The sequence below is a fragment of the Sceloporus undulatus genome, chromosome 8, assembly GCF_019175285.1.
Source record: "Sceloporus undulatus isolate JIND9_A2432 ecotype Alabama chromosome 8, SceUnd_v1.1, whole genome shotgun sequence".
Classification (NCBI taxonomy): Eukaryota; Metazoa; Chordata; class Lepidosauria; order Squamata; family Phrynosomatidae; genus Sceloporus; species Sceloporus undulatus.
The window spans coordinates 21404020-21427286 of NC_056529.1; the positions used below are offsets into that span (position 1 = coordinate 21404020).

Sequence of the window (23267 nt, forward strand, 5' to 3'; positions counted from 1 at the left end):
TGGTCCTCTGGATGTTTCAGAGTTCAGATCCCAGAATCCCTGAACATTGGCCAGGAGGATTGCGGAGCCAAATGAGAGTCCAAAACACCTGAATGGGGTTAAATGGTGAGAAGTTACATGAGCAATTGCAAAGCTCTATATTATGCACACTGTTTATCTTCTTTGCTGTAAATCCAGCAAGCAGGAATTTGGAGCTACCGTATATAAGTCGACCTCACGTATAGATCGAGGGCAGGTTTGGGGGCCAAAATTATGGATTTTGATACAACCCATGGATAAGGCGAGGGCAAAACTTTGGGGCCCGTGAGGATGAAGCAAGGAAAGCAATGCCAAACGACTTACAAAATTTCAGCAGGCACAACTCTTTGGTTTTCATCAGAGCATGGTTACTCTTTAAATAAGAGTACTTAGTTTGATTCATGGATAAGTCAGCTCAGGTTTTTGGGGTCAATTTTTTGACTAACACTTCTAGACTTATACATGAGTATATACAGTACTGTATACAACAAGGGGAAACTAATGCCTTTTTAAGAATTCACAGACTCCCCTGGGCAGCTTCACATTTAGACATTGCTGCTGGGTACCTCCCACGGACTTCTTGCAAGTTGGACTTTATAATTGTTCACGGTTTGGTTTAAAAATATATATATATTGGTTATTTATGCTCTCTAATATATGTTCTGTAATATACAACCTTGCTAATTGCTCATGTAACTTGATACTTTTTATAGCTGTCTATATTGCATAACTGTTTGCTTTTTGGTAGGGTTTAGGTAAGCAGGATGTTAAATTGTGAGAGCCACTGGCCTCGGAGATCCAGGTTTGAGTCTCTGCCTAACCACAAATGGTGGTGACCCAATAGTGGCTGGAGTCTTCCAATGTCTGGGCAGTGTCCATGTCCACTTTTCATGGGACACCCATAATAGTAAAATCTACTCTTCAATCCCAGCTTTGGAAACATAGCCAGATGCTACTACATGTCCCATGTGGCCATAAACAGATGCTGTGAAGCTGCCTTGCTGGGATGGCAGGCAGGAGAGAAGCCCTGCGTAAGTGTGCCTGTGGAGCATTAAGCTTCCTGAGCATCAGAAAGTGCCATGGGCACCGATACGCAGCATCTACATGGCCGAGAATGTGACAAGGCTAGAAAATGAATATGGCAAAGTGACAACTGTAATATGAAACACTGGCCATAGATGGGACTGTTTTTAATGATACAAGCATCCTGGCAACGAGAGAGGCAGCTATCCAAAGCTTTCAAGAAACACTGGAGAGATTGCTGGCAATTGACTTGGCAAGATGGAGCGGCAGAAGGGCCACAGGGAAATGCACATCGTGGCTTTCCAATAAAACCCTGGGCAGAGTGGACACAGCAGGGTCTCTGGGCATCATGCTCCCTGAGCCTACAATGGTCTGGCATTTTGTGTGTGCCCAACGGTATTTGATGGGGAGGATGCCATTTCCAGAGTCTTTCCTCCCGCCCCACAACCTTGCCCCCCAGACCCAGCTTGGGCATGTAAAGATGCATTAACCGTTGTCATTAATTGATAGGCTCAGCAGCAAACCTTTCAGACATTTAGCAAGCAAAGCGCTGACAAGATCCCAAGAGAAGGAGAAAACGGGAACGTCCCTTGCGTCCCTGAGTACTTGGCAGGAGTAAATAATGAAGGAGCATCTAGTTTAAAGTCCCCTTCGCTGGTCCAGTGCTTTTAGGCATTCATCGAGGTGTGTCCCAAGCAACCTTGACACAACACACACACATTTCCTTATAGTTGGAAATTCAGGGGGGGAAATGTTCCTTGCAGAAATGGAAAAATATAATTAGGGGCTGGTGGTGGGACTTTGTTGTTGTTGTGTGTCTTGATGTTGTTACAACCCTAAGGCAACCCAATCATGATATTTTCTTGGCAAGATTCTTCGGGGGGGGGGGTGCCATTGCCATCCTCTGATGCTGAGAGAGTGTGACTAGCCAAAGGTCACCCATGGGTTTGCATGGCCCATGATCTTCCAGAGTCCATCAACCCTTAAACCACTGCACCACAACAACTTTAAAGTGAATGATGAAGATATTGAAATATGGGTTGACATAAGTCATAAATGACTTGAAGGCACAGAACAACAACAAAGATTTTGACACAGAGAGAGGCAGAACCTGGAAGTCCTGACCTTGGGTGGATCCCATGTTGGGCAAGTAGATCCACCTGAGCCTCAAAGGAGCCCCTCAGGTAGCTCTTTTAAAGATCAGCTTAAACCAGGGAGCAAGTTCAGCATCTCCACTGGCCACCAGAGGCTTGGAGATGAGCACAGTATTACCAGCTTGGAAGATCGCAGCCAGGCTCACTTACTGAAGCTTCCTTGGTTTTCTCCTCTTCAGCGGCAACTTTGGCTACTTTGGAGATGATGGGGGCTACGTTGGTGGGCCCATAGAGCTGGATCTTGGGCAAGCAGTTCTGATAGGACTCCACTACGCCTTGGATACCTAAAACGGAGAAGGAGAGGGAATGGGTTAGAGAGAATGACCATAAGCCATTGTTTGTGGTGGGGCATTGAACCTTGAGAAGCCAAAGGAGTACGGTGGAAGAATTTTCAGTACCAGATTCATATCTACTATCTATCTATCTATCTATCTATCTATCTATCTATCTATCTATCTATCTATCTATCATTTTTAAAATTATATATCCCTCCCACATCATCCATCCATCATATTGCATTATAATGGAATGGCTGTGATTACATATTAGGATTCCTAGAATTCTCTACATGCAGAATTACACAATTCTTGTGTCAAATGGTATTGGTGTGCAACCAAATGCGCATCTCATGCCCATGTGCATTTCATGTGCAACCTGGAACTGAATGCAGACATTCTGCATCAGACAGAAGTGTCCAATTTCTAGAGGAGCTTGCACAAGGCTAAGAACTAACAGGCCTCCAGCCAATATACCAAATTTTGCCTCAAATCTAGTATTGGATGGTGATGGGCAAAACATTTTCTAGTTGACATCTTACCTTCACACTCATCATCCTCCGGATTGAAATTAATGGCAAAATCATGGGAAACCTGAGCGAGAAAAAGAAAACATCACCAGAGTGTAGTACTACTAATTTATTAATGCTTAGACCACAGGCCATTCACATACAAAATGAATAAGTATGACATCCAAGGACAGCAATATAAAAGTACTAGATAAAATAAATAGCATATAAATCTTGCATATTTAAAAATTAAAATTCAATACAATTACAACACACAGAATATAAACAACGACACTGAGATTAGAGAAGAACATCCCCAGAGGAATCAACAGCAATATCAGCAATAAATCTTGCCTGAATGTTCATTGCTTCTGGGGCAAAAAGAGAAGCCTTGCAAATTACCAAAGAGTCAGCATCGGACATGAGACAAGACAGTATAAGTTCCAGAAATTGCATTCTAGATTCAGAATATAATGAACAAAAGGACAAATAAAGAGGCAAATCCTCAGTTTCTGGGCCCCCAACAATGCACAGATGGAGGGCCAAAGGAGTGTGAGAATATCTGCCATCAATAATAGCATTAATGTACTTTTTTTCTATGTTTCTAATTGTACTATTTTTAATGTTGTAAAGCCGTTCCAAGTCCCAGTTCTGGGGAAAGAGCAGGATACAAATAAATAAATATAATAATAATAATAATAATAATAATAATAATAATAGCATTAGGCATGGTTTGAAACTGAAGAGCCATGAAAGCTTGCCCATGTTTTGGAAATGTGAACTTTGCAAAAGACGTAGCGCAAGCTTTCGTAGATTGAGTATACATCAGCTTATGCTACAACTTCTTTTGCTCAGCCTCAACGGTGCTACAAGATCCCTTTGCAGACTAAAACAACCATATCTCTGAATCCTACCTCAATGGGAATGTGTGATGTCAATGCTTCCATAAGTGCCATGGCTTCAATGGATCCGCTTTAGGCAGGGCTAACCATCACCTTTAAGCCTAAACTTGGATCTGAATGATCTCTCATGCGCTCCTCATGTTGTCATTGCCCGGATTCCCAGAATCGAGCCTCCTGCCCAGCTATCTATAGTAACATGAGCCAATTTCATTAACCGGCGGGGGGGCCCTTCTTGCGTCCCGCCTCGCCTGGGAGGAATGGCACGAAAGGGAAGGCTCCCCTGCTGGAAAAACATCAACCGGATGGACAGGATGGCAGCTGCCTCTGCTGTTCTGGAAACTTCATAGCTGTCAAGCTGTCAGGGAGAGCATGTGTGCTATGCCTCTGTCTGGCGCAGGATGGAGGGACAGAGTGGGGAGATGTGGGAAGGCAAGAAGGTGGAGAGACCCGAACAAAGGGCTCCAAAGCGCTGCAATGAGGATGAGTTGATGGTGGAAAATCACGGTGAGAAACTCCAGCGACACTTTAAAAAATCTCTTTCACACTGCTCACTTACACCACTATGACAGCACTTTAACTGACCTGTTGGTGTTTTGTTGTTAACTACCTTCAAGCTGACCCTGACTCACAACAGTGCAGTGCGGCAGCTAACAAGGCCAATGTGATTTTAGGCTGCATCAATAGAAGTATAGTGTCTAGATCAAGGGAAGTAATAGTCCTACTCTATTCTGCTTTGGTCAGGTCCCACCTGGAATATTAAGTCCAGTTCTGAGCAAAACAATTCAAAAAGGATGTGGAGAAACTGGAGCATGTCCGAAGGAGAGCGATCAAAATGGGGAAGGGTCTGGAAACCATGTCCCATGAGGAGAGACTTAGGGAGCTGGGGATGTTTAGCCTGGAGAAGAGACGGTTAAGATAGGATAGGATAGCCCTGTTTTAAGATAAGATAGCCCTATTTAAATATTTGAAGGGATGTCACATTGAGGAGGGAGCAAGCTTGTTTTCTGTTGCTCCAGAGAAGAGGAACAGGAGCAATGGATGCAAGCTCCAGGAAAAGAGATTCCAGGATTTTTAATGGAGTAAGGGACTGAACATTCTTTGATGCATTCACCTGAGCCACAGAGCTATAACTTTCTAGCAGAGAACCATAATTAAATACCTCCCCAAACTACAAATTCCAAGATTCCACAGCATGGAACCACAGCAATTATCAAAGCAAAGTGGACCCTCCACATCCACAGATTGTGCATCCATGCATTCCATCATCCACGGCTTGAATATATATATATATATATTCCAAAAAACAAACCTTGATTTTACCATTTTATATAAGGGGAGACCATTTTACTCCACCACTATATTTAATAGGTCTTGAATGTCCACAGAGTTTGGTATCCATAGGGTTTCTGGAACTAAACCCCAGTAGATTCTAAGAGCCCACTATACTACAATGGCCTGTTGTGAAAACATCATCTGTCTCTCCTTTATGTCAGGCTTGCTAGGATGTTCCCAGTTTCTATTGCTTTTATCAGGTGCATAGACCCAAGATGCAGCCTCCCCTTCCCCAGACTCCATGCCATGCAGCCTGAGGCTGTCTTCGTCCCTTCCAACATGGACCCCTGCCTCCCCTTCTCTGAGCATCCACCTGTCCAGGTAAACCCTTCCCACCTCCCAAGGATGCTCCGCCTGGTACAATTCCATGCACTTGATCCTTGACTTACCTCGTAGTTGGGTGGGATCCTGGCTCCAAAGCCTAAGGCAGAGAACTTCTTATCGCTGTGGGAAAAGCAGGAATCAAGATCTCAAGATGTGCCACAAGGTGTGTTGTGTGTACATCTGCCTGCTTGGTTGTCCGACACATTTGTGCATGAAATGGGAGTGCCAGCAAAAGACTGTAAAACCATATTGTCTACCCCAGCCCTGGCCAAACATCCCATTTTAGTTATAACATCCCATTTTGTGGCCCTTGAACCCTCAGATTCCATCCTCTCCTCATTTAATTTCTTTGTCTGACAAAGCATTTGGCAAACACATACGTGTGCAAGCAACAACCACAACATCAGTTAGAACAACAACATGGCAGATGGGGACCCTTTCTCCTGCTCCACCTTCCTTAACCCTCCCAAAATGTGGGAAATGGCCATATTTTGGCAGATTCTTGGAACTGGGAATGATGGGGCGTCAATTCCCATTACACCAGGAGTGGCTTCATGACTTGCAGGGAAATTGTGGGAAGGAATAGCCCTGCACTCTCTTTGATGGCCCACCCTTCATTGCTGCGAGGGTGGACCAAAAGTGGCCCCTGTCCATTTTGGTGACCCCAGGAGACCTCCAACATGGAAACAAACATTTTCTATGAACAAAAGAAGGACCGTTGCTCCTGAAAGCTCCCAGATGTGGTCCATTCTCCTTTGTTGTTGTTGTTGTCATTTGTCCTGAAGGCAACGTTGACCTCCCCAGACCCTGTGAATGAAACATCTCCAAGCCTCCAAAACCTGCTCAGTTCCTGCAAACTTAGGGCTGTATCCTCCTTGATTGAGTTTCTCTATCTATACAGCCATCTATACAACCATGCAAAGCCCCTCTCTCTTCATCTATGACAGTGGTTCTCAACCTGTGGGTCATGACCCAACCCTTTCACAGGGTAGCCTAAGACCACCGGAAAACACATATTTCTAATGTCCTGAGGAACCATGACCATCGGTTGGAGGTCACCACAACATGAGGAACTATATTAAAGGGTCATGGCATTAGGAAGGTTGAGAACCACTGATCTATGACTTCTTTTACCCAAGAGAGTGGCCCCAAGCTTGGCTAAGAGAAGAAGGAGTTTCACCTGCTCCCAAGCCCACTCCCCAAATTCCTCTCCTCCTTGACTCCTTTCCCAAGCCCAGGTGGTCCATAGGCAGAAACAGAGACCCAGAGGGGTCTTCTCGGGAAGTAAGACCCCAAGGAGTCAATGCGAGAGGGCCAAGATTTGCAGAGCATCCTCACCTGTCGTAGTCCTGGCAAATCTCCCCAACAGCGACCAGGGCCTTCAGGTACTCATTGGGCTGGTAAGGGTTGATGTAGTGGAGGGAGCAGCTGTTTCGGGGGTCTCCATTGGAGGCGGTGAAGTCAATCGCCACCTGAGGAGACAAAATGGAGGACGGTGGGAGGTTAGGAACCAGGAGGCTAATTCTGCTTGAGGAGCCCAATGATCTTCTCGGAGGAAAGGCTCATGCTTTTGGGGCAGCTTTGCTCAGGGGAGAGCTGGTGTAGTGCAGTGAGTGGATGTTGGATCAGGACTCTGGGAGACCTGAGTTCCAATCTTGCTCAGCTATGGAAACTCACTGGGTGACCGTGGGCAAGTCACACTCTCTCAGCCTCATATGATGGCAACGGAAAAACCCCTCTGAAGAAAATGACCAAGAAAACCCCATGATAGATTCGCCTTCGGATCGCCCTAAGTCAGAAATGACTTGAAGGCAAACTATTTGTCCAGCAGAGCTTTGCCTTTGTCTTCCTCTGAGGCTGAGAGAGTGTGACTTGCCCAAGATCACTCTTTGAGTTTCTATGGCGGAGTGGGAATTCAAAACTGGATCTCCATAGTCCAGTGCTAAAACCACTACACTACCCAGCCATTCAGAAAATGCACATAATTGAACAATGAATCCCTGTGGAAATGCATTACCAAACTACTGACAATCTTTTTTTAAGGCTCAAGGCTCTGGTCCAGCATTATTTCTGGGCAACTCCTGCTCTAAATTGCAGAAATCCGACAAGAAACCCAGTTCTGCCTTCCTCTGAGCAACGGAGCTCCTTCCCTTCTTTGGTTTGTTCCTCACTTTCACACCTCTCACAACTTGTGTCCCTTAGACTGAAATAACTGTTTGCTTCCCCAGGCTTGTAATGCTGGAGGAATGAACCCATCAAAAGATGAAACAAAAACAAAAAAGGAGGGGGGGGGGCTCAAACACCAAAGAGACAGGTACAAAGGCACCTGTTCCCATAATACACACACTCCCATAGTCTTGTTGTGGTTGCAAATCTGAGTGGAGCTGCAAATCTTCCCCATGTCTCCAAATCTTGTAGTCCATAATCACAATGACCCTCCCGAGGTAGGTGTGTTCACATATATTTGTTGTTATTGTGTGCCTGCAAATCATTTCCAAATTATGGCAACCCCATCATGGGGTTTTCTTGGCAAGATTTGTTCAGAGGGGGTTTGACTTGCGCTTTCCTTTTGGTGAGAACTCTGACAGAGCCGGCTGAACGCCGCACCAAACTACAATTCCTATGATTCTGTGGGATGGAGTCATGGCGATTAAAGTGGTGTCGAACTGCTTTAATTCTGCAGTGTGGATATACCCCTAATTAGGGTTGCCATGTTAGTACCATCCCAGGGCTCAGCCTTGAAACCAAGGGACAGTCCCTGGTGAAGTCGTAGGTGGCAGATTTTGGTAACGTCTGAGAGGGTGATGGCACAGGGCCTGGTGAGTCTATTAATGTCAGACATTAAGCACCATCCACAATTTTTTGTGGGTTTTTCGGGCTCTGTGGCCATGTTCTAGAAGAGTTTATTCCTGACCTTTCACCAGCATCTGTGGCCAAGAAGAGCTTTCTCTGAATATGCCAACCAGAGATACTGGCAAAACGTCAGGAATCAACTCTTCTGGAACATGGCCACAGAGCCCAAAAAACCCACAAAAAACTATGGATGCCAGCCATGAAAGACTTTGACTTCACCAACCATAGTTGCTTGGGGTATATTATTCACATTTGTCATTGTACTTTGTATTTTCTACTGTTGTTACCGACCCAGATTCCTTGTGATTGGGCGGGATATAAATAAATCATTTATTATTATTATTTATTTAAAAGGTCTGACAAAGGAGACAACACACACAAAAAACCACACTTCAAGGCAGTGCTCTTGCCCTAAGATTCCTCCCTTGAGGACCAAGCCCTGAGATCTGGGAATCCTAATGTTAATATATTCTGGGCATAGCTTGAATAAATTGCGTTGGTCTACTATGGTCCTCATAATGTCACAGCCAGCATGGCCAGAGATTTTGGAATCGTATGGTGGACACAGTTGCCTTTGCATCCTCTTGCGTCCAAGGGGTCAGTACCAACCTTTTGCCCCTCTCCATCCCTTTCTTAGCTCAGCGACAGGCCTTTCTCTCCCTGCTCCCTTCCTTCAAACATGGCAGGTCTCAAATAATTCCTGGGGCTGTTCCCAGCTCGGATCCCAGCTAGCAGGAAGGCTAGGAGCCAGCAATCTGTTCCTTGAAATGTTCTGGGATCTGACTCACTCCAGGAAGGAGAGATGCTCTTTCAAAATGCAAACTGGGCTCTGGTTGTTTTCAAAGACAGAAATTTTTAAAATCTGTGCAGAACTGCAGCAAAGGCCTGGCGACAGGGAGGAAGGAACAGAGCCACTCTGTACGCATCCCCGCCTGGCTCACAAGGCTTAGGAAAGTTCTGTTTCTCGGGACTACAGATCCCAGCATCCACAGTGGCTGGAAGGGATTCTGGGAATGGTTAGTCCAACACAGAAAGCTCTGCCCAGGCAAACTGGAAGCTGGCCTTTGCAAACGTCCCTGGAGAGTGTGTGACTTGTCCAAGTGGGTTTTATGGCCAAGCCAGGAATCGAACCCTGGTCCTCAGAGTCCTAGTCCAATGCTCAAACCACTATGTCACACTGGCTCTGATAAATGAATTAGTACTTGCAAACTGTAGCAAGCTGTTACTCTGCTAGCTGAGCTGACAATCTGCACAATGTCTTTTCCTCTCGCTTGGAGCTGAGCTGCCCAAAATGGGAGAATTTGCACCTTGGTCTCCCACTTGGAGATAACCCATGAAGACTGGAGATCCTGGGCCAGGCTTAGTCTTAGAGATATGGCAAACCTACCCATCTCTGTTGAACCTCCTGGGCTTTGTTTTTGGGTGACCCCACTGTCCATCCCATTAGCCCCAGCAGGCATCATCTGCCACTGCCCACAGATGGACATCAGACTGGCACAAAGGTCTTGCACATATTGGAATATCTCCCGTCCCCCCTTTGCCAATATTTCTTTAAACCCCAAAGTTGGTGAGCTTTGACTCTCCTCTTTTCCCAGCTGGCTACTAACATTATGGACCCATTTTGTGTGTTCATCTACTCACCGTGAAGTGGATCTGGCAACCGCCCATGATGTAATCCAGGAATGAGTAGACCCTGTGGATCTTCCAGATAAAGAGTCAGTCAGTGGCTTGGAGGGCAGATATATGGCCTCCCTTCTTGCCATCTTGCAGAGGTGACCAGCCAAAGCCACAGCCAAAGCTATGGGGCCAGGTGTGTGTCTGTTTGTGTATTTGTGTGTATGGTGGTGCTAGAACTAAGACCTGCAAGAAAGAACCTTCTTTGGAGTCCCACTGGTGGAAGCAACACATAGTAAGAAGACATGGACTCAGCTGTGGCACCCCAACTGTGGTGCACCCTTTCTTTGGAGATCATATAGATGCCAACGTTGGTCTCTCCCTGGCAGCAAGTCCAAACGTGGCTTTTCATTAAAGCCTTTGGGCCTAATTTACTTTTAAATGTCTGTGTAAATGGTTTTAAAATGTTGAAGGCATCTATAGCTGCTTTAATAGGTTGCCATGTTTAATATTAGAGTCTAAATTACAGTTGGCCTTCTGTATCTGCAGATTTTTTTGCAAGCATCCACAGCTTGAGAGTGTGTGTGTGTGTGTGTGCGCGTGCGCGTGCGTGCGTGTAAAATAATCTAAAAAGCAACCCTTGATTTTTGCCATTTTATATCAGGGATGTCATTTTACTAGGGCACTGTATTTAATGGGACTTGAGCATCCATGGATTTTGGTATCCATGGAGAGTCCTGGAACCAAATCCCAGCAGATACCAAGGGCTCACTGTAGTAGTGGTAATAATAATAATAATAATAAGAAGAAGCTCCATTGTATATAATGAGACTTGAGCATCCATGGGTATTTGTATCTACGGGGGATCCTGGAACCAAACCCTAGTGGATACCAAGGGCCCACCATATGTGTAGGTTTTACTCTGTTGTTCTTTATGCTGTCCGATTCGTTTTCTGCCCTGATAGCCCATGATGAAAGGCAGGATATAAGTATTCTGATAAATAAAATAAGTATTAGTGGGATGCCTTTAGGGGCTGATCCTGCAAACAGATCAGCAATCCTGGAGAGACATGGCCGGGGCATGATTTGGTGGAAGAGCCTAATGCCCAGCCTTGCTGCAAATGAGAGCAGCTACTAGTACCCATATATTTACCAAAATATTTTGCTATTTCTCCATCATTGCCCTCCTCTCTGGCTTTGTGAAGCCTCCTTTTTGGTCCTCCCAGCTCACCTTGAGGTCCAGGAGAATGACCACGCCTGAGTTCTTATAGTTTCGCTTCTTCAGCTTGTACTTTGGATTCATACAGTCCCATTGGATCTGGCGATTGGGAAAAGGAAGAGATGAGAAAGATGGTGTGAGCCAGATCTAAGAATTAAGCCTTGAGGTTGGATCAGAGTGAAGCCTCTTTAGTCCAGCACCCAATTTCCCCAAAATGGGAAAACAGATGCTTATATATGCAGAGAAAAGACATGACTGGGAGAGTGTCTCCCCTCTCTTTCATTCCCTACTTCTCCCCATAGACCAACCTTGTTTCCCCCCATAGCTTTCTGCATCTCCTCGAAGGTTGTGTAAAACTCTCCAATGAAGTCATGTTTGCCACGGGAATCGTAGTCAAAGACAACGCACTGCATTGCAAGAGAGAAAAATTGCTTGCCAAGTGGCAGAGGTACTTTTGGGGGGGGGGGGGGGGAAATAGGTAGACTATAACTCCTAGAATCCCTCCATTTACATGTCTGCCCACCCCTGTTTGGTGCATTTGTCCCCTTGCATTTCCACAAAGGGCTCCCCAATTTTCCTGCTGTACCCCTCAATACTTACTCTCAGCTTCCGCTTCTCTTCGCAGCTGCAGAGAGAGTTCAGAGAGACTTTGAATGGCTCCCAAACGGGGCTCAGGTTGTTCTTGACAAACTGTGGAGCGCAAGCAGAAATGGAGAAAAGAGACCAGCGGTTCTCAACCCTGTTTGTGCATGTGCCACACTGCCAAATTAATGCAGTCTGACACCACTTTAACTGCCATGGCTCCATCCTATGCTATCACAGAATTACAAACCCCAGGCTTCCATAGCATTGAGCCATGGCAATTAAAGCAGTGTCCTACTGCTTTAATCCTACAGTGCAGAGGCAGCCAGAGAAGGCTAAATATCCCACAAAACTACAAATCTCAGAAATGCATAGCATTGAGCCAGAGCAGTTGAAGCAGTGCCAATCTGTATTCATTCTGTAGTGTAGATGCATCATGATAAAAGCTCCAGAGCCCTCCCTGGGGAAAAAATGCACAAGATAAACATATGCACTCAAATATTTTTCCGCATGCAATTATTGCATTGCATAGGAATGGGCTCCCTTCCCATAGAATAGTCTGAAATGGAGGCAAAGCCACTGCAAACTCTTGAAGTGACTCAGTTTTAACCTTAAAATTCACCTCAGTGGGGGAAATTCAAAGAACCAGGAATCAAACGGAGGGGGAGAACATAAAACAATCCTGTCTTTTTGCATGTGTTTGTGTGTGTGAGATCACAACTGAGCTCTTTCTCTTCAGAGACCGAGCATTTCCCATTACGAAAGATTTCTTGATTTTCCCTTTTATTGCTTCTGCTGTACTACCTGTTGCTGTTTTTATTGTATTGCTATTTGTGTATGAATGTTTTGTGTTGTTCATCTTGTTGCTAGCTGCCTCAAAACATTTCTGCACATTAAAAAATAAAAGCCAGCCTCTCCTAAGAGAAATGATGTGTCTATTTCTTGAGATAACTTCAATTGCCTTCCTCCCAAGGGATCTTCAGATTCCAACTCCTGAATCTTGTTCCATTTCAATTTTGCCCCTTACTGTGGCATTTTTGGTACATAGATCTGAAGAGAGCATGGCAGCTAGAACCAACACAAAGACCAGGAACTTGGAATAACCAACATTAATTTGCAGTAACTCTCCTTCTTTCCTGTTATTTTGCATTGGCCAAGAGCCTTGCTGTTGGAGAATGGCTCCATCTGGAGAGGCTCTTACCTCAGTGCGGTGGACCAGCTGTTCACTCCCATCGTCGTTGATCCGGTAGATCTCTAGAAAGGGATCTGACTTGCTGAAGAGATCCTGTTGGGGAGACAGGGTTTAGACCCCCTCATCCCATAGTGGCCCTGGTGCCTTTCATGCCAGCGGGGCAGTGAATCTACTCTGGGTTCAAGCCTGAACTTTAAAGGAGCTCTGTCCAAGGAGTTGAACCACATCTCCATATCTGAGTAGAGCTTCCAGAAAGTTCCTTGGGTAAAGCTTCTTAAAAGCTTGGACTAAAACCCAAAGCAGATTCAGCACCCCACAAACATGGGGGACCATTGGCTGCCACAGCCCAGGTTCATGGAGGCTGATGGGTTTGGATAAATGGGGTACAGGAGGAAGAAGGAAGGAGCCAAAATTGCAGAAATGGTTTAGCCCCATGTAGGGTTGACTTTGGCTTCCCTTCCATTGGCCACCCAGTCCTCCCGGTCCTAGTGGGCTCCAGCCGCCTTTGGCCCATGCCCCACTCTGTTTGACCCGGGGATGGGTGGGTGGATTGGGCTCTATATTCACCTTGTCATCCAGCTTCTTTGCCCGGAAGAAGAGCTCTACAAAGCCGTTGTCTCCAGAAATCTCTTCCGAAGTCACCTGTTTGGAGCAAAGGAGAGTCAAGGAAGAGGATGGTCAGGAGCCATTTCTGCAGAGGAGGCTGCAAGGGTCTCTCACAGCAAAGCAAAGCAAGGGAAGAGAAGGGAAGGGAAGGAGACGAGGCAGAAGACTCACAGTGATGGTGGACTTGCCAGCGTACTTCCCATACTTCAGAAACAGAGGTTTGCTCACCCTCTTCTGGGCCACAATCTACGAGGCAAAGCAGGGGAAGAAGTGGTCTTAGGTCAGGGTCGGACCAAGTGATGCTCTTGGGCCACATATGGCTCCCTCAAAAATGTTTTTTATGGATCCTTAGATCCCTTAGGAAGCCCCCATAGGTTCGACTGCTGCTTTTGGAAAAACCATAGGTTGAACAATTTACCTTTTAAAAGGTCGTCTGTACCTGAAACAGTCCAAACCCTCTTACTGTTAACTTTCTTCAAGTCAACTTTAACCCATGGCAACCCCATCAACTCCAGGTCCCTCAATTGCTCTGCTCAGGTTCTGCAGATGCCGGGCAGCTGTGGCCTCCTCTATTGAATCTATCCATCTGGCATGTGGTCCTCCTCTCTTTCTGCTACCCTCCACCTTTCCTAGCATTACTGTCTTTTCCAGTGATCCGGAAGAAGAACTCCACAAAGAGCTCTCACGATGTGGTCAAAAGAGGACAGCCTCAGCATGGTCCTCTTGGCTTCCCAGGAACGCTCAGGCCTGGAAGCCAAGATGACCAAAGATGACCCTAACACCCATTTGCTTGACTTTCTGGCTGTCCATGGTATTCTCAGCACTCTTCTCCAGCGCCGCATCTCAAAGGAGTTTACTTGCTTTCAGATTCCCCAACCCCAAAATTGAAAAATTCACTCCTGGCATGGGTGGGTGTGTTTAAAGTGAAAACATTTTGAAAAAGCAGGGACTAAAAGGCACACAAATGGCCCTTGTGTTCTGCAAGCAGCGCATGGGACACTCCTGTTTGAAAGGAGCTTTCCAAAGTGCTCAAACAAGGCCTATCACTTTGGACAGTTCCCTTTTGAGTCTTGAATAAAAGCCAGCATGGATTTGACATCCGCCTGAGATGGAGGATATTGGCTGGGCCTAACTGGGGATCCGCAGGGCAGGAAAGTCGTGAGAGGGTCCCCAAACACTTCCACGCAACAAGAAGCAAGAGGAGGAGAAGAAACTGTCGTCAGTGATGGGTGCGAACCATCCAGCAGGGCTGGGGGAGCGCCTTGGGAGACTCACTCATCCCCACGTTTTGCGCACGCAAGCCGCCCAGCAGAACCACAGGTGGTTGGCAATCATTGGGCAATTACCTGCCCGCCGTGAGAGAGCAATGAGCGTCGGCGTGCCTCGGCTGGCGTGCCAGGCGCCTCGCTCTGGAGGGAAATTGCTGCGGAGGAGCTGCTTTCGGCTTGGTGAACAGCAGCCTTTGTAATGGCTCCCAAATTGGTCCTTGCAGAACTTCCTTGCTCTGTCCTCCTCCACCTCCCCTCCCTTTTCTCTTTTTCCTCCTCTTGGTCCTCTATCTCTCCAAGAAAAATAAAGGGACTCTGGGTTGCTAGCAGTTGAGCTTAGAAAGGTTCCTTTTTGGAACGCTGCAAACCAAGTAAGCCTGTAAAAATCTAAAGCTTGGACAGATGACCTTTGGGGACCCCCAGAATCCCTCAGTCAACATATTCTACAGACCTATAGCTTAGAAACATGAATGCAACTCCACACTGGGAACTGTAGTCCAAAAAGCAAATTCCCAGTCATTAGGGATTTGCTTTCTGGACTACAGCTTCCAAAATTTCCCAGCCAGCCTGACCAATAGGCATGCTGCTTGGAAGCAGGACTTTTTAAACTACAGCTCCCAGAATCCCTCAATAAATATACTGGATAGACCTAGAACGTAGGAACACGGCTTTTTGGCATGCAGCCCCTGGACATCAGGCGTACGGCTTAGAAAAATGACTCTTTTTTGCAAGGGATTACAACTTCCAGAATCTCCCAGCCTACATACATAGTAGCTTGGGGAAGTCTATATCTCCCAAAATCTCTCAGCCTGCATGGCCAATAGACTGGGAAGCTGAGAAAGTGACTTTTGGATACTATAGGTACATCTAGACTGTAGAAATAATGCACTTTGGCACTACTTTTAAGCGCTGCAGCTCCATCCTATAGAATCCTGGGATTTGTGTTTTTTACAAGGTCTTTAGCCTTCTTTTCTGCCAAAGAGTGTTCATGCCTCACAAAACTACCAATCCCAGGATCCTGAAGGATGGAGCCAGGGAGGTTAAAGTGGTATCCAAATGCATCATTTTACTACTACTACTACTTCTTATTTATACCCCGCCTCCCTGTGCAACACAACCAGGGCAGCTTACATGTTAAAAATACAATCAAATCCCAACTTTGACACAGTGTAGATGCAGCCTACAACTCCCAGGATCTGCCAGCTAGCCAGGATGCTGGGAGTTGTTGTCCAAAAGGACGTTTCCACTATTGGCGGGTGCTTCCACCTTACCTGGCCGACTGTGCACTCCATTCCTCCCAAGAAGTCATCATCGTGGGTCCCGATGCCTCCGTGGCCATGGATGTCGTAGACCTCGAAGCGCAGCTTCTGCACCTCCTCGAAGTAATAGTCAACCATGAAGACCTTGGCAAAGATCGGGTTCAGGTTGCTCCTGATGACTTCCGACCGGTCCACCTGGGATGGAGAGTTAGGAAACACTGGTGGTCCAGAAGCAGATGGAGAACCACGTTGTGGGGTGGAAAATGCTATTTCTTTCAAAAGGGCTATAGCTAGTCAACATTGAGTGTTGGACTAGGACTCCTGGGGACCATTTTATCTGAATGTCCACTCTGCCAATGGAGACACAACTGGGCAAGTCTCGCTCTCTCAGCCTCATTGCAAGACGTGAAAATAATATTGCCAAGAAAACCCTATGATGTGAAGGCCATAGGTCAGAGCAGACCCGAAGAACGCAACAACAACAGCAACAACAACAATGGTAGAAAAGGACTCGGAGCTTGGAAAAGTTCAATTTTTGGACAAGGGCATTGCAACTCCAGTGAGAGCCAGTATGGTGTACTGGTTTGAGTATTGGGCTAGGTATCCTACTAGGCTGGGTGTTGTACTAGGACCTGGGTTCAATCCCCAATCAGCCATGGAAGCCCATTGGGTCATCTTGAGCAAGTCCCACTGTCTCAGCCTCAAAGGAAAGCAATAGCAAACCTCCTTTTAAGAACTCTGGCCATAATAGTAGGAGAAGAAGGATGAAGAAGGTTGAGTTGTGAAGAGTAGGAGAGGACAGAGGAATGGGGATATAAGAAAGCGAGAAAGGGGAGAAGGTAAAGGAAGAAAGTAATAGGGAGGAGAGGTAGGAATTGAAAGTATACAGGGCAAATGAGAAAGAAAGGAAGTAAGGAGGGAGGGAGGGAGGGAGGGAGGGAAAGATAGGAATGAATGGGAGTTCAAATGTAAGGCTGAATATACGACTGAAGGAATGAGAGGGTAGAATTGATCATTTTATGTGAGATCCCTAGAGATATAGATATATTTTTGCGTTCCTTTGTTGAATGTGAGTATGTTTTTAAAGTAACATACATAAAAATTTGATATCAAATATTAAATATTTAAAAAAGAAAAATATTCTGGCCATGAAAGTCCTAGGATAGGATCACCGTAACTCAGAATTGACTTGAAGGATCATAACAACGACAATTGCAAGTGCGAGCTGCTCAGATATGAATCCACTTTGCCTTAAACTTAATGTAGACTTGATCCTTGGACAAGTTACTCAGACCCTGATCCCTTTTTGTAAAAGAGGAGTAAACCTCAAGGGATTGTTGTGAGGAGGACCATAACAATCCGGAAAGAGAGTATAAATGTCTTCTAGTTTCCATGTGTGTAAGGCTAAGGTACCTTCTTTATCCATTGCTTCTGTTGCATTACTCTTTGGCCATGGCTTGGGTTGCTCTCTGCAAACATTAACACTTAACTGCACAGATGTATTTTTAAAAATGGTTTTTCTTTATACACTAACCGTCACCTTTAAAAGAACAGAAGAATCTCCCAGGGCAACTGAAAATGAAAATAAGTCAGAAGAGAAGAAAAATGATTTTAAAAAAAAGAAATTCAAGGTTCTTTAGAAGCAAAGGTTTGCGGAAACATTGCCAGGTCCGCTCCAGAGTTCCTTATTCTGGAATAAAGGGATTTTTTTCACCCCCGCGGATGATGTTAATAAACCTGAGCACTTTACTTTGTAAGCAACGTTAAATGTAGGAGGGGAAAATGTGAGATTTTCAGGTCCGCAGAGATTTTGTTTGTTCTGAGTTTGGCGTTAAGAGATATTGACACACTCCTGGATTAACCATAAAAATGATTCCGCAGCAGAAAGGATTTGCATTTAATGCCTTGCGGTGGGGAGTGAAGGGGGAGAAAGAGGGCCCTTCCTTTATCTCCAGTGATGGGGTTACTTATTTTTATTGGTTATTTGTGTTTATTTATTTATTTAGAAACACCTGGAATCCCATATCTGCCCCTTTCTCCTCTCCTCCAGCGACGGGGAGCTAGCTGCCGTCCTTATCAGCTTGGTGGCCTTATGGAAACCAAAGAGACTCTCCTCTAAACATTTCTGGGGAATGCAATCATCAATATGCCGAATGCAGATGAGATGCTAATGAGCCGTTTCCCCCGAGAACTGAGCCCAGTTTCTATGGGGAGAGAGAGATTTTGTGGGGGTTTTGCAAAGCAGGCATGCCCAGTGGAACAGATAGGGATGGATGGTCTCCAAAAGTGGAATGGGACCGAATGGGAGGAGCCTTCAGGACTTGGCTGGGGCTTGGGAGACAGCCGTCTTCCAAGCCCCAGCCAAGCCTGGAGTCCCGGGGGCGGGGCCAAACCGGGGCGGGACCGTGCGGACCCACCCCAAATCGGGAAAGTCCCGCCCCCAGGCGGGATATGGGAAGCCTAGTATGTTTAGCCTCAAGAAGAGAAGGTTAAGAGGTGATATGAGAACCCTGTTTAAGTATTTGAAGGGATGTCATATTGAGGAGGGAGGAAGCTTGTTTTCTGCTGCTCCAGAGAACAGGACCCAATGGAGCAATGGATGCAAGCTCCAGGAAAAGAGATTCCAGCTCAACATTAGGAGGAACCTCCTGACAGTAAGGGCTGTTCACTGTGGAACTAACTCCCTCAGAGACTGATTTAGTCTCCTTCTTTGGAGGTCTTTTAAGCAGAGGCTGGATGGATATCTGTCAGGGATGCTTTGATTGAGAGTTCCTGCATGGCAGAATGGGGTTGGACTGAATCAGGGCCCTTGCGGCCTCTTCCAACTCTATGATTCTATGACAGGGAAGCCCCCAACTGCCACTGAAAGTTACTATTGTTGTTGTTGTTGTGTACCTTCAAGTCATTTCTGACTTATGGCGACCGTAAGGCAAACCTATCGTGGGGTTTTCTTGGGACGATTTGTTACTCTTACCATGACGCTTTTAGGAGCAGCAGCGTTTGCAATTTATATGAACTCCCCAGAACCTTCCTGCCTCAGCACTGCCTTTTTAATGGGGAAAAATAGAGCTTCTTATGCTTCTTATGTAACTGTGAAGAATTAGTGGCTGGATTTGCCTGTTTTCCTCTTCTCTCTACATCGCTCCCTGCCTTCCTCGGCTTTTGCATCATGCATCTTAGTTTGCAAGTCCCTGGGAGAAAGAGCTACGTTTTCCTTTTCTAAAATGTATATAGTACCTGGAAACAAATGATGGTTATGCTTTACAAATATAAAAAGAAGACGAAAGACTCCATGCAAAGTCAAGAGCAAGAAAAGCTGTAGCACTTTGAAAAGAAGAACAAACCTTACAAATGGAGCTTGGACAAGTTGCTTTTTTGGACTCCAACTCCCAGAATGTCTCATAGAAAGCATGGGAGTTGGAGTCCGAAACAGTATCTCCAGCTGTAACCGCTCATTTCTGTAGATGCTCCTGGTGTTTTTTATAATTCTCTTTTTAAAAACAAAACAAAACACCTTGTCATATAATTTGATTAATATTTTTAGGATTGTGGTGCGTGCAAAAACTAATTAACTTCTAACACAAAGGCGTACCCAAGTTGAGAGAGATCTGTGCGGAATTGCACACATATCAAATCTGTCACGGTTATGAGAAAACGTCGCTATGATATCTCTCCAAAAATCAACACGAGAAGAAAAGAGAAATTAAAAACAAGACAAAACAGCAATCCTTAGTTGCATAACCGAGACGTTGATTCCAAATTCTGTTGCTTTTGCAACAAAAGTTGGAGCAGGACATTGATGTGTCCTGGGACCAAGAGTCCTCTTATCCACCTACATCAGACCAATCCTCAAAGTGGATCTTCCACCGAGATGCAAACTACCAGTTGCAGTTGCACAGGTTCAAGTTTCTCTCCCATTGGCAGGGAAGTGGTCCCACTGGGACTACCACTTTGCTTTCCATAGCCACAGTGGTGCCTGCCTTGCTTTCCCTCCTCCTGATGCCATTATTTGCCTATCTATGAGCCCAGCTGGAGGGACGCACTCCCCATCAACACATACACACACATGTCAACCCAACCGATTCCCCTGGAGCGCCTTTATCTCAAGGAATGTCACCAAACATCTCTCCCCTCTGCAGCCCCCTCCCTCCCTCTTAATGAGCAGGGATTTATTAATTAGATGCAATAACTGTCAGTTCTAATCTCCTCCTCGAAATAGGCTCTTCAGCAGCTCAGCCGAGAGCCACCCTCCAAAAGCCTCCTCTGCTTGGGTTTTGTGGGGGGACAACTTCCCATATTCAAAAAGGATGTGGACAAATTGGACAGTTCTGTATAAATAATAATAATGATAATGATAATGATAATAATAATAATAATAATAATAATAATAATAATAATGGTGAAAGGTCTGGAAACCACCAAGTCCTATGAGAAGACACTTAGGGATCTGGGTATGGTCAGCTTGCAAAAAAAAGAAGGGGAGACATGATTTTGTAGTTGGAAGAGACCCCAGGGCCATCCAGTCCAACCCATTCTGCCATGCAGGAACTCACCATTAAAGCATCCCTGACTGATGGCCATCCAGCCTCTGTTTAAAAACCTCCAAAGAAGGAGACTCCACCGCTCTCCAAAGGAGCAATGTCTTCCACTGTTAAACAGCTCTTACTGCAGGAAGTTCTTCCTAATGTTGAGGTGGAATCTCTTTTCCTGGAGCTTGCATCCATTGCTCTGTTTTTTAGTCTCTGGAGCAGCAGAAAACAAGGTAGCTCCCTCCTCAATAGGAGATCCCTTCAAGTATTTAAACAGAGCTATCATATCACCTCTTAACTGTCTGTTTTTCAAGCTAAACATCCCCAGCTCCCTTAGTCTCTCCTCATAAGGCATGGTTTCCAGACCCTTCACCATTTTGGTGACACACTCCAATTTCTCAACATCCTTTATTGAATTGTGGTGCCCAGAACTGTCCAGAGGAGGAGGACCAAAATGGCGAAAGGTCTGGAAACCATCAAGTCCTGTGAGAAGATGCTTAGGGATCTGGGTATGTTCAGCTTACAAAAAAGAAGGGGAGACATGATTCTGTTGTTGCTAACCACTTTTGAGTCGACACTGACTCATGGCAACCCTATGGATGAGACACTTCCAAGATTCGCTCTCCTCTAGGGCTCTGCTCAGGTCCTATAAATTCATACCTGTGACCTCCTTGCCACAGTCCATCCATCTAGTGTCAGGTCTTCCTCTCTTTCTACATCCTTCCCTCTTTGCTAGCATTATTCTTTTCCAATGATTCATGCCTCTGACAGCCTCTGTTTGGTCATCTTGGCTTATCTTGGAGATATGATACCTATGCTTACATAGGTGAAGGCCAGAACTGTAATGTTTTCAATGTCAGGGCAAAGCATCCCTTGGGGAGATGGGGCAAAGCGATTTTCCATGGCAATTTAACAGAGGCCAAGACAACTGGTCTCTCTCGAAAATACAAGAGCCCCATTTCACTATTGATTTCTGCCACACCATTTGAGCACAAGAAGTGAGTCTGTGCTGTTTTTAGCCATCATTTAAGAGGCTTGTCCTAGAAGGAAGATGTGCTCTTTGCAAAGGATGACCTGGACCTGTCCCTTCTGCAGGTTCCCTTGGGCAGCATAACCTCATGGACACCCATTGCTCAGCTGGGCAAAGCGATTCACTTAAACCAGTGCTCTGTTTCCTTCCAGCAAGGGCAGCCTAGCATCACTGAAAAATGTAAAACAAGACACAAAAGAGATCACCAGCAACACGGACTAGTCTTCTGCTCAAACAAGTGGCATGGATTTGGATGGTAAATGGTAACCTTTTGCAATGCTCCATGCATTGGGCTACCTCTGTACCAAGTCTGAAAAACTTCAGATGGTTAATAATAAATAATAAAAATAAAAACAATAAATAATAAATAATAAAAATTTGATTTAGATTTCCCCGCCTCTCCCTGCGGATCAAAGCGGGGAATAAAAACAAACAGATACAATCAATAAAATACAGTAATAATACATTATGTCAGCAATAATGATATCACTTAAAAATAACTTATCGTTATACAACAGTTTTATACCAGTAAGATTACACAGAGTCCAAGATGGCAGCCACAGACTAGTTACTGGTGCGTCCAAAAGTGACCATGTCCCACCAGTATTGAAATCACTCCATTGCAGCCAATTAGTTTCCAGGCAAAGTACAAAGTGTTGGTTATTACCTTTTAAGTCCTACATGGTTTGGGTTTGGTTACCTATGGGATTGCCTTCTCCTGTCTAATGTGCCCCATACATTCAGGTCCTCTGGGGAAGCATCTACTTCAGTCTGCCAAAACTAGGATGTCATATTTTATTCAACCATCTTCAGATTGTGGAATAATCTGCTGGAAAAGATTTACCATCCTGAGATACTGTCCAAGTTTAAACCAGTAGTAAAGACCAGTCTCTTCCAGCAGGCCTTTCCAGATTATTTTTAAATTATGTTTTTAAAGTTTTTATTGATGGGTTTTAATATGTTTTATCTTTTATATGCTCTCTCAACTGATGTTATGTGTCATGTTATTTGATGTTGTTCCCCACCTCAATCCATAAGGAGAGGCCGGTAAGAAATAAAGATGATGAAGATGATGATGATCATAGAATCATAGAACCGTTGAGTTGGAAGAGACCACAAGGACCATCCAGTCCAACCCTCTGCCATGCAGGAAATCTCAATCAAAGCATGATGATGGATGATGATGATGATAATGGCGACCATTATTATTATTATTATTATTATTATTATTATTATTATTATTATTTTGCATATCAGTAAATTCCCTTATGGTAGTGGCTGGACACCTTTCCCTGGTGCAGAACAGTCATGTTCAATTCAAGGTTATGGAAGTGCATTCCTGCACGTGGCTTTGTTGTGCAAGGGTATGCATGCATATTGCACATGGCTTGTGCATGTGCATGCTTTCGCATTATGCATTGCGCATACATATGCACAGGCCCGTGACACTGCTCTATCAGTCACACTAGTGTCATCATTCATTAATAAGGCGGCACTGAGCAACTGCCACGTAACTCCGCAAGCATAGTTACACTCCGTTTTCTTGATGCACAATCTTGGCTGTGTGTTTGCCTTCTG

General features: G+C 45.2%; 1 protein-coding gene across 3 annotated transcripts in view; it reads right to left on the reverse strand.

Moving 5' to 3' along the window:
• CPNE7 (copine 7) overlaps positions 1-23267 on the reverse strand; it is a 41728-nt gene that overhangs the window by 4376 nt on the left and 14085 nt on the right. For all 3 annotated transcript variants that reach the window (XM_042438463.1, XM_042438461.1, XM_042438464.1), the window contains 12 exons: positions 16143-16325; positions 13775-13849; positions 13565-13639; positions 13007-13090; positions 11824-11913; positions 11532-11630; positions 11236-11322; positions 10032-10091; positions 6876-7009; positions 5603-5657; positions 3013-3064; positions 2346-2479 (listed from right to left, as the gene is read on the reverse strand). In XM_042438463.1, coding sequence (XP_042294397.1) covers positions 2346-2479; positions 3013-3064; positions 5603-5657; positions 6876-7009; positions 10032-10091; positions 11236-11322; positions 11532-11630; positions 11824-11913; positions 13007-13090; positions 13565-13639; positions 13775-13849; positions 16143-16325 — 1128 coding nt within the window. The remainder of the gene's footprint in view (positions 1-2345; positions 2480-3012; positions 3065-5602; positions 5658-6875; positions 7010-10031; positions 10092-11235; positions 11323-11531; positions 11631-11823; positions 11914-13006; positions 13091-13564; positions 13640-13774; positions 13850-16142; positions 16326-23267) is intronic.